General features: G+C 34.0%; 1 protein-coding gene across 1 annotated transcript in view; it reads right to left on the reverse strand.

The window, feature by feature from the left end:
• Positions 1–2,249: 2,249 nt before the first annotated feature.
• Positions 2,250–12,075, reverse strand: part of LOC114330324 (XK-related protein 6-like) — a 147,173-nt gene continuing 137,347 nt past the window's right edge. The window contains exons 3-4 of the mRNA XM_050654417.1: positions 9,108–9,310; positions 2,250–3,919 (exon numbers count right to left, since the gene is read on the reverse strand). Of these exons, the coding sequence (XP_050510374.1) occupies positions 3,650–3,919; positions 9,108–9,310 (473 nt within the window). The 3' untranslated portion in view covers positions 2,250–3,649. The remainder of the gene's footprint in view (positions 3,920–9,107; positions 9,311–12,075) is intronic.

Consider the following 12,075-nt stretch of genomic DNA (forward strand, 5'->3'; position numbering starts at 1 on the left):
TATTTTCTTACCTTAGTAATGCAATCCACCTCTTTTTTCAACCAGAACCTTTGGAAATGCAAATAATCTACATATCCCTCGTTCCCTATATTGTTTACAATCCGGGGTAAAGCACATTACTATTTTCATTATACAAAATACAATGGTTCACAAAAGTCCCTAACCTTTTTTTGGTGAATATCACTAAAAAACTACATTTCATAGAAGTTTAAGACCGAATTATGGGGTATTATCTTAAAAACACTATACTTAAGCATAAAAAGCAACAGAGGATGTAAAATTTCAACTTTATTTGGAATGAAAAGGCTTGAGATTGGACAAATACTGGCTTTTCAACCTTTGTTTACAAATATCAATATGACAGTCGTGACGTCACACTTAGGCTGTCAGCCTTAAATCTGTGGCTTGGTTCTAAAAGGGCCAATGTCAATATTTTACTTTTTTGTACAGCTCTATTTAAAATTTAATATTGACCAAACAAAACGCAAAAAATTGACATCGGCCATTTTAACACCAAGCCACAGTATCTGATTTGGTGTTAAAACGGCCAATGTCAATTTTTTCCGTTTTGTTTTGTCAACATTAAATTTTAAATAAAGCTATACAAAAAAGTAAAATATTGACATTGGCCCTTTTAGAACCAAGCCACAGAAATTATGTTCGTATTTTTCTATATATAAATATGTATTTATACCATATACAGTATTTATAACAAATTTATATTAATGTATTGATACATTAGCATAAAATTAAGGTGAAACAGTAGCGATCAACAGGTAGCCAAAACGCCTTCCAAGATTGCGGCTGTAATTTTGAATATTTTTTCGAAATATCTGGCACACGTATTCGTAATATAATAAAGAATAGCGGTACAGAGCCCAATTTGAAAAATATATTAATATGTGGGAATTACTCCGTAATTAAATACAATATTAAAAAAACGAGCCTGTACCGCCATTAAGAAGAACAAAAAAATACACTTTCTTCAAATAAACTTTTTTATCCGATGCCTAGATTTTGTGTCATTTTGGAACTACTATTGAAATAAAAAATTTTAGTAGTTCCAAAATGACACAAAATCTAGGCATCGGATAAAAAAGTTTATTTGAAGAAAGTGTATTTTTTTGTTCTTCTTAATGGTGGTACAGGCTCGTTTTTTTAATATTGTATTTAATTACAGAGTAATTTCCACATATTAATATATTTTTTAAATTGGGCTCTGTACCGCCATTCTTTATTATATTACGAATATGTGTGCCAAATATCTCGAAAAAATATTCAAAATTACAGCCGCAATCTTGGAACGCGTTTTTGCTACCTGTTGATCGCTGCTATTTCCTCTTAATAGTAAAATGTTAAATAATCTTTTATTTTTATAAATCACACATGAAGCATACACATAAGATCGTCCCCTGCGACGTCATAAGTGTACTACGTGACCTGTAAACATAGTTAATGCTCCCAGCGGATAGTGACAAATTAAAATACACCAAACGACGTCGAATCTGGACTCATGCCCCCCTTCCTCCTGTCATATACCTTCGTAATAAGCAAAGTCCCCTCCCTCTTCTCTACGACGTAGTTTATGGAAGTTCCCGTACTAGTTTGATTTATACATGCATAAAAACCAAATTTTTCCCATTTTCAGCGACAACTAAATATAAATTAAATTAAATGTTCTACGTAATCTTAGTACATTAATTTTTTATAATAAAAATTTACAATTCCATCTTGTAAATCATTCGTTTTTAAGATTTAAAAATAAATAATATCACATACAAGCTTTTCATGAGATTACCAAATATTTGACAACTCAAATTTAAATAAATATATAAATATAAGCCTTGAAACAATATTCTGAATTTACGTCATGACTTCGGTCGGAAGATAAATAAAGTTGTATGCGCCTAATAGGACTTTTCATCGATTGTCATTTGTTTCGAGCTTCTGTCATGTGTCACATATTTAATATATCTACGTCATACGTCTTTGGTTTGTATTATTGATATATACCAATAACGTATGACGTAGATATATTAATATTATGTGACACATGACAGAAGCTCGAAACAAATGACTGTGAATGAAAAGCCCTATACAGTCGGACAAATGAAAGATTACCCACAAACGTTTGTTATAGGGCTTTTCATTCACAGTCATTTGTTTCGAGCTTCTGTCATGTGTCACATAATATTAATTTATCTACGTCGTACGTTATTGGTATGTACCAATGATACAAACCAAAGACGTATGATGTAGATATATTAATATTATGTGACACATGACAGAAGCTCGAAACAAATGACAATCGATGAAAAGCCCTATTTATAGAAAAAGACAGCAAATACAAAATAAGTGATTGATGTGATCGTTCATGGGTAATCTTTCACTTATTTTGTATTTGCTGTCTTTTTCTATAACAAACGTTTGTTATTTATAGAAAAAGACAGTAAATACAAAATAAGTGATTGATGTGATCGGTCATGGGTAATCTTTCTATTTTGTGACGAGCGCATGCGCAGCCACCATGTTTTGATAAATAATTGAAAGGTTAGGCATCATTACTTATTTCTTGTTTACTCTACAAATAACATCCTTAATTTTTTATTTTAATTAATGATGTCAATTGATTTTCATTACTTGCCGCAATATATTAGTTAACAACAATAATGTAATATTATAGTATATAATCAATAAAATAAATCATTTTCAATCATGAAAGTATCAATGACTAAACGAGAAATATCATTCCAAAGCTTACATATTACAATAATTACTAGATTATTTTTTAACTTTCCACCAGTATTATTTACAACATATTATAACATAGAGACATTATAAATTTCATAACATCATGGATTGTTTCTTCTAGAAAAATTATAACAATAACACCGGTAGAATCTTGTACCTAATATTGAGTAATAGCTGTCATTTCATGCTCATCGATATGATTATTTATATATTCACTTTCAAAATATCTTTAGCTGTTATTCTATGCAAAATTTATCACAATTACCATCTACTTTGCGCAAGTTGCCTCCAGTTATCCAAATTTTAAAATACATACTACTTTAATTTTCTTTCTTTTTTTTTAAATATTTTCGTATCAAAATTAAATGAGAATTAAAATACAAATATAAAGGGTTTCTGATATATAATGACGGAGATAAGCAGCTCCGCAGTATAAGTTGATCATCCTGTACAATCGCACTGGTTATAATAGTGTTAGAAACAATATAATTACATAGAAAAATCACTGGTTGATGAGCGTTTGAGTGATTCTACCAAAAAACAAACGTTAAATCACAGCTTTGCCATTCATCATGTTGTACTGGTTCTAGACTGGAAATGGACACATTGTATCAGGTATATATGTAAGTACAGAACCTATAGTAGTGATGATGTAATATACACTTCAGATGAAAGTGAATATATAGATAACCGAATTTGTTCTTTAATGCGTATGTTGATGTACCTACACGATCTAGGAACATGTGTATGCTTCTTCAGCAAGACTGTAACATTCTTGAGAAAATGCTCGTTTCTTCCATTCCTCAAACGGCATTTCCTCTACCAACCAATACCAGCGAGGTTTTCGTTACATGCTCCAACAAAAACCACTAGCAGCAGCAGCCAACTAGTACAAATACTAGCTAGTGGGAGATTCTGGAGTGACGACTGCAGTCCTTTGTGGCTTATATCCTGTATTTAGATTCGGATGGAAAACTTTGTAGTACAGTAACATGAAAATTAGACCGAGGAAAAACGGAATGACGTTCAGGAGTATGATGGGTAGATAGTAGACTTTTTCCCGCAATTCTTCATCGGCACTGACGATCCAGACCACGTTGGCTATGGTGTTTTCGGCGAACAGGACGCAGTAGAAGATTACGTATTTACAGCAAGTGGGACCCGCCACCTATAAAAAAAATATATTACATATGGTTGGTACAGTACAAATCCCGATGCACGTTATCCGCGTCATAGCAAGTGACGTCACATGATACTAACACAAAATATTTAGGTTGTAGGCATGTTCCTTCTTAGAATCTTTTAGGTAAGTACATTGGAATTACAGCCAGATATAGACAAATGTTTAAGCAAGTTTAGTTTTAAAGTCATAGCCAACTAGGTATGATATTGTATGTTTTCGTTAATATTTTACGCGACAAAAATCTTAACTACTTAGGTATTTTGTTATTTCAACCAATATTAATAAATTAAGGATCAGTCTAGATTATTACGGATTTATTTTCGAAAAATTATTTTTGAATGAATATTTTCACGGCCAACCTAATGTTTAGCTTAAATAATCACGAATGAGTCACAAAAACTAAAAAAGTACCATAAAATATCATTTCGCAATAATACTAAAATAAAGGGTGTTCCATTTAAGAAAACTCAGAAAATACTCATTCCGAATTTTGACCAACCCTGTAGGTATACTAAAATTAAACATTTCGCTATATGTATTAATAATTTTTAACAATAATAGACTGTATTAAAATTATTTAAAGGTGAATAGAGTTTTTGATGTCAAATCACTACAATTCTAGGGTGTGAATGTTGCTACGAAATTAATAAAAAAACGTAATTATCTTTTAAACGACCACGTATACAATTACAAAGCATGATATTTTAAGAAAGAAGACATCGAGGAGAATTCAAAAATGTAAAAATATACAGGGTGGCCCATTTAAAAAAAAACGAAGTTATATGCAACTTCCGGTATAACCGGAAGTAACAAATGGGTGATAATATTTTCATTAAACAGTTTACTCTTCAAAACCCCTTAATTCCATTTTCATGATTCCTGTACCTTTATTTCTTGACATTTTTCTAATTTGCCGTTTATCTACCTCACCCTGTATATTAGCATTGATTATAAATTATCCATAGATAGCTCACCTCGTAGTAACCGAAAGACTTATCAACAACTAGATGGCGCTACTGAAAAACCGTATCGAGATTTCTCATTCTCTTTCTGACTTGCGAGGAGCTAGGAGTAGTGTCAGGGCCGAACTTACTCTATAGGTGTATTATCTGTGAAAGTTATAACGGAATTTTATAAAAAAAAAGGACTCATATTTTAGATCAAATGGCCTCTGTAACGCATAAGTGTGTTTACGCGGGATGTTTTGAAAGAAACGATGGAACAAATAATAATATATCTTTCTTGATAAAATGTACTTTTGATAAAAACTCGCATGTCTTAAAACTCAAAATGAAAAAATCAGATGTCAAATATTATGAGTCGTCCTCAGAAAGTCCGTCAGAAAGTCCTCAGAAAATTTTTAAATGTAAAAAGTATGCGATCGAACAGTAGATCATATTGATTTTAGTTTACCTCTATATAATTTCTTATTTTGCACAGAATATTATAATTGACTTTTATATTGCCATTTCTAGATAAATTGTCAATTTTTTGTAGTACGATGTTACTATCAGAACAAAATTTATATCTTCTTCTTCTTGTCGCCTTCTCCAATCGAAGGTTGGAGCTGAGCTGTAACTATACCACTCTCTTAAGTTTCTCAGCCAGGAAATTCTTCTACCTATGGATCTTTTACCATTAATTTTACCTTGTTGAAGCAAAGCTTCGCTTGATAAACATTATTCGGGCTGTGCAACAGGAAAATCAACCGCTGAGAAATGATTTGCTAATTTTAACGAGGCGAAATGAGAACCGAGGACGATGCACGCAGTGGACGCCCCAAAGAGGCTGTTACCGACGAAAACATCAAAAAAGTCCACAAAATAATTTTGGATCACCGTAAAGTGAAGTTGTTCGACATAGCTGAGACTCTAAGGCGTAGCACATACGGTGAAACGAAACTGCAACGAAACCCTTTTGAAATCGTTAGTTTGAAACTTGTTTCAATCGTTTACCACACACGCCGCAACCTCAAACCTCACAATCATTTCAGTTTTCTGTGATAACAGAACGTCTGTAAAATGTCTTGTTCAAGTGATAAAGCAGTAGTTGTTATGTATTTATATTTTCGACAAAGAAAATGACGCAAAAGAAGAACTGTGTGGTGTGGTTACATCCCTACATTGTACATTGAGAAGAATATCAATTGTATAATCAACTATTTTCAATGGCAAATAAGCCACAATTTTACCAAAAAAATTATTTTATTAACCAAAAAGGAATAACCATTTTCAATTTCGTTGCAAAACGAAAATACAGCCGAACCATATTCCAGTCCAATCAGAGAGTGCTGCAAGCACCTCTACCGGTTTCGAAACTTATTAGTCTCTCATGAGGAGGCACATATGCTGCTCTCCCTGATCCAACCAAAACAAACCCCAGCGTGCAGTCCCGAATCGCAACGAACGAAATGGCATAGATGCCCTAGCGGCAACTGCTAGCAAAAAAATAAGTTTTCACTCTAGTGGCACATAGAACATCCCACCAGAATGAAAACAATGGGAACCTTCTCTGGTTACACCTCCGAGGCTTCTACAATTTGCAAGCCATACGGATGCTGAGACTAAGGAAGATGAGGGAATTCTACAATTTACAATTCACGTCCCATCTGCTCAGCGCGGTAAAGTTCCAACAAGAATGGTTCCCTTGATACTCCACACAGAGTAAATGTAAATCAAAAAGGAATAACCTTATTCCAAAATATATAAAGGTTATTCCTTTTTGATTTACATTTACTCTGTGTGGAGTATCAAGGGAACCATTCTTGTTGGAATTTTACCGCGCTGAGCAGATGGGACGTGAATTGTAAATTGTAGAATTCCCTCATCTTCCTTAGTCTCAGCATCCGTATGGCTTGCAAATTGTAGAAGCCTCGGAGGTGTAACCAGAGAAGGTTCCCATTGTTTTCATTCTGGTGGGATGTTCTATGTGCCACTAGAGTGAAAACTTTTTTTTTTGTTTTTTTTTTATTTTATTAACGTTTCGAAGCCCAAATCGGGTTTCGTTGTCAAAATAAAAAATACTACTAAAATAAACAAAATGGTAAAATTACACATTTTAAAGTAGAAGACTTTAAAATGATATCGCCAATATTTATGAGTTGCGTTCCTGGGACTACTTTACTATTATTATTATAATATTTACTGTGATCGTTGCATTTGGTTGTCTTTTTAAAGACAGATCACATGCTATGATTTTTTTTGTGACGGATATTCTTGAGTTGGGATTGATTTCATGTAATCGAATGAACTATCTTTTAGTAAAGTCGTCCCAGGAACACAACTCTTAGATATTGGCGATATCATTTTAAAGTAGAAGTCTTCTACTTTAAAATGTATAATATACGTCTAAATTGCCAATATAAATGAGTCAGATTAAATAAATTATTAGAATATTTTTTTTTACTTAGCAACAGCATTTTTGTTTATTTTAGTAGTATTTTGTATTTTGACAACGAAACCCGATTTGGGCTTCGAGACGTTAATAAAATCATTTTTTTGGTAAAATTGTGGCTTATTTCCCATTGAAAATAGTTGACTATAAAAATGCCACAAGGAAATAGCTTCAAAACAACATCAGTTGTATGTCTGTAGCTGAAAAAAGAATTACAAGAAACTGATAGAAAATTCATGGATTGTTATCGTATAAGCAAAACTACATATCTTGAACTTGTTGAAAGAATGACACCTCAGCTGTAGAAACACAATACTAATGTGAGGGAATGTGTGAGTTCTCAAGAACGGCTAATAATAACACTCAGTATTTTAATAATACAATTTAATAACACTTAGTACTTGAAAAATTTATTAAGCATATCAATGATTAAAATAAGAATGATGCAAGCAAACAAGCAAGCAATAGTGATTTAACCCAGCCTAAGAGACTTGCATTGGGGCGAGGAGGATTCACTCATGTAAGCAGAAGCAGGAATCACTCCACCCCGCTCCAATGCTCCAGACCATCCACTTCCGCCCCCCCCCCCATAGCACTCTGATGCGCTATAGGGCTCCCAATCAGCAAAGTGCTTATCATATAAGGAGAGTCCTGGGTACACGGACTCCCACATGAAATCCTGCCCCGATCAATGCAGGCCAGCGTGGGGCGCTCGATGCCCGCTATCTCTAGTGATTTATCTTCGATCTGTATTGCCAAAATTCATGTCTTGGTTCACAGAAGGGTATTCTGTAGAATTATATAGGATTCCTGTTGATATTCCATTTTGTTGTACCCACAAAGACGCGAAATCCGATGAAACGCATACGCAAACACGAGTTTCCTGCAAGCCGGTTTCAATGCATTCAAACCGTGCGTCAGTTTGAAACGGTCAAAATAGTTTCATCATGTGTACATAGGCGTCTATGGCATAAACCCAAATAAAACTCAAAAGTAACTGAGGGTTGCAGTTTCGTTACATTTGCGTTTCACCGTATGTGCTGGCATTAAAGATATCAAAGGAACGAGTGCATGAATATATTGTGCATGAATATTTGGGTATGCGAAAGTTCTGTGTAAAGTGGGTGCCGCGAGAGCTCACAATCGATCAAAAACAACAACGAATTGATGATTCTGAGAAGTGTTTGAAGCTCTTCAATCGTAATAAAACCGAATTTTTGCGTCGATATATTACAATGGATGAAACATGGCTCCATCATTTCACACCGGAGTCCAATCGACAGTCTGCCGAGTGGACTTCACAATATGAACCGACTTCAAAGCATGGAAAGACGCAACAGTCGGCTGGCAAGGTTATAACATCAGTATTTTGGGATGCGCATGGTATAATATTCAACGACTGTCTTGAAAAGGGAAAACCATTAACAGCGATTATTACATTGCGTTATTGGAGCGTTTGAAGGACGAAATCGCGAAAAAACGGCCCCATTTGAAGAAAAAGAAAGTGCTATTTCATCAAGACAACGCACCGTATCACAAATCAATGAAAACGATGGCAAAATTTCATGAATTGGTTCCGCAGCCACCGTATTCACCAGATATGGCACCCAGCGACTACCACCTGTTCGCTGACCTCGAGAGAATGCTCGCTGGAAAGAAATTTAGCACCAATGAAGAGGTAATCACCGAAAATGAGGCTTATTTTGAGGCTAAAGACAAATTGTATTATAAAAATGGTATTAAAAAGTTGTATGATCAACGATTATATGATATTACTTACCAAAACTACGTGTGTAAATATATAGACGGCGCCCAAAATACAGTAGAACAGAAAGTCGTACATTGAGTTCTGATTACAAAAATCGTTTGTTCCGCTGCTACAGGCCAACCATAACGTCATCAGAAACCAGTGTCCTATAATAATCAAAATGGTCTCCGTAGGGTATATAGAGGCTATCACACTGATACAAAGGATTCTTGACACTGAAACAAACAGATTTTATTAAAACACTTGTTCTGCAGCTACAAGAAGTCAATATAGTTTTGTTTTATAAGTACTGTTACAGCTCTAACATATTTCTTTCTTAATGCTGCTCTGTATATTTTTTATCTACAAAACATAATCCAGTCCTGCATTATACACTAAGCATCAAAATTAACGCACCACCTTAATTTTAGTGATTTTTTAAATATTATATAGCTTTATTCTTCAAGAATATCGATGTAATAATATTGTTGCTAAACAGATAAGTGTTATTGTATACCGGGTGTAACAGTGATAGTGTGTTTTTTCCTCAAAGTTTGGAACACCCTGTAGAATATTCTAGCGTATATAAAATATTGAAATTAAAACTGAACTGTAGCTTTAGGCTTTCTTAATATTTTGCTTTTTGATTCATTCACTTATGTTGGATAATAAAAAAGTTAGATACTTTAACAACTAATAGCAACGTTTTTCATCAATACAGGGTGTTGCTAAATAATTGCGACAAACTTTAAGGGGTAATTCTGGATGAAAAAATAACGACCGTTTGCTTTATAAACATAATATCCGCAAATGCTTCGTTTTCGAGATAAGGAATGTTGAATTTTTCTTACAAACTGACGATTTATTTATTGCTCTAAAACCGGTTGAGATATACAAATGAAATTTAGCAGGTTTTAAAAGGTATTTATTGCGCATTTTTTGACATACGTTTAAAAATTTTATAGTCACCATTGGCGTGCATACGGGTCATATTATCCGGTCATATTACCCGTATGCACGCCAATGATGAATATAAAATTCTTAATTGTATGCCAAAAAATGCGCAATAACTACCTCTTAAAACTTACCAAATTTCATTTGCATCTTTCAACCGGTTTTAGAGCACTAAATAAATCGTTAGTTTGTAAGAAAAAATTCAACATCCTGTATCTCGGAAAAGAAGCATTTGCGGACATATGTTTATAAAGCAAATGGTCATTATTTTTTCATGCAGAATTGCCCCTTCAAGTTTGTCGCACTTATTTAAAAACACCCTGTATTGATGAAGAACGTTGCTAGTTGTTAAAGTACCTAACTTTTTTATTATCCAACATAAGCGAATGAATCAAAAAGCAATATGTTAAGAAAGCCTAAGGCTACAGTTGAGTTTTAATTTCAATATTTTATATACGCTAGAATATTCCACAGGGTGTTCCAAAATTTGAGAATAAAACACATTATCATTTTTACACCCGGTATACAATGAAACTTAACTATTTAGCAACACTATTACCACACCGATATTCTTGGAGAATAAAGCTATAAACCATTAAAAAAATTACTAAAATCGGACAACAGGTTTAGGAAATACAAGACATCAAAAATGTCCCATTTTTAAGGTGGTGCGTTAATTCTGATGCTTAGTGCATTTACTCTGCCACAAAAAGCTCGAGTTTTCGTTAAATGTCTTTTAAGTTTTTATCTCATAAATCACAGACCCTTTCATATTTATTCTAAGAAAGAATATTTACATAACATCTGAGGGATCCATCCGACGCAACATTATAGGTAAAAAATAAACAATTTAAATCGTTCCTTTAACACACCCGCATATATAAATCAGACCCTATTCGTACATATTATTTACATAATACCTGAAGTGCTAATCTTAGGCGTCAGCAAAGGTAGGTCAAAAATAATTTAAATCACACACCTGTACTTTTTTATCGTTCTATTCTCACTAAAAGATTTTTTGATCGTCGATAACAAAAATGAATTTACAAACTAGAAAGCCATAAACAGATCGAAAAACCTCCCCTCACTTTGAAAATCACTATAAAATGCTGGTTCTTTGTCGTATACAAATAATCTTTCGTCCGCTCTCGTGGGACAATTGTCTCGAAGTTCTATCACAACTATCTGTCGTGCTCAGTGGAACACATCACATCTCGCGCTCTACGTACAATTACAAGTATCTCGCAATCTCAGGGGAATCACACCCTTAGTTAGGACAATCTTATCTCGCGCTCTCTCTACGCAACACTCTCTCCCGCAGTCGGACAATTATCTCGACTCTTTATCACATTCTCACGTCCTCAGTTAGGACATAATATGTCGCTCTACGTATATTATCAGAATAATTTTGTTTTATGAGTATGACAACAAAGTGAGCAGTTCTGGGTCTTGCTCGTGGATGTCACTCATAAAAATAAAATTATTGTTTTGTTTCATACAGTGATATATTCTGATAAATTCTAAATGTTTTCTTTCAGTTGAACTTTCAGTAGAACATATGTAGAGAAACAATCAGTAAATGTAACGAATATAAATACCTGGGTATGAAAATCACGAATGATGGAACACTGGACGGAACTATTAAGGAACGAAATATTCAGGGCAGGAAAGCAATTACGCTTCTAAACTCAGTACTCTGGGACAAGCAGATAAACAATCAAAACAAGAAAAAGATCTATAACTCCGCAGTGAAAAGCATTATAACATACAGCTGCCTATGAAATAAAAATCAAAACAAATGTTAAGAGGTGAACGAAATGGATTTCTGGAGAAAAGCTGCAGGAAGATCAAGAAGAGAACATGTCACCCATGAACGGATACGAGAAATAATGAAGGTAACACACAATAAATGACGAAATCAACGAAGTACAACTAAGATGGTTTCGTCGCGTACAAAGAATGCGTGAGGACAGAATCGCAAAACAAGTACAAAACTGGAAACCGCAAGGTAGAAGATGAAGAGGTAGACCGAGGAAACGTTGGCAGG

Source organism: Diabrotica virgifera, chromosome 6, assembly GCF_917563875.1.
Source record: "Diabrotica virgifera virgifera chromosome 6, PGI_DIABVI_V3a".
In the NCBI taxonomy this organism is placed as follows: domain Eukaryota; kingdom Metazoa; phylum Arthropoda; class Insecta; order Coleoptera; family Chrysomelidae; genus Diabrotica; species Diabrotica virgifera.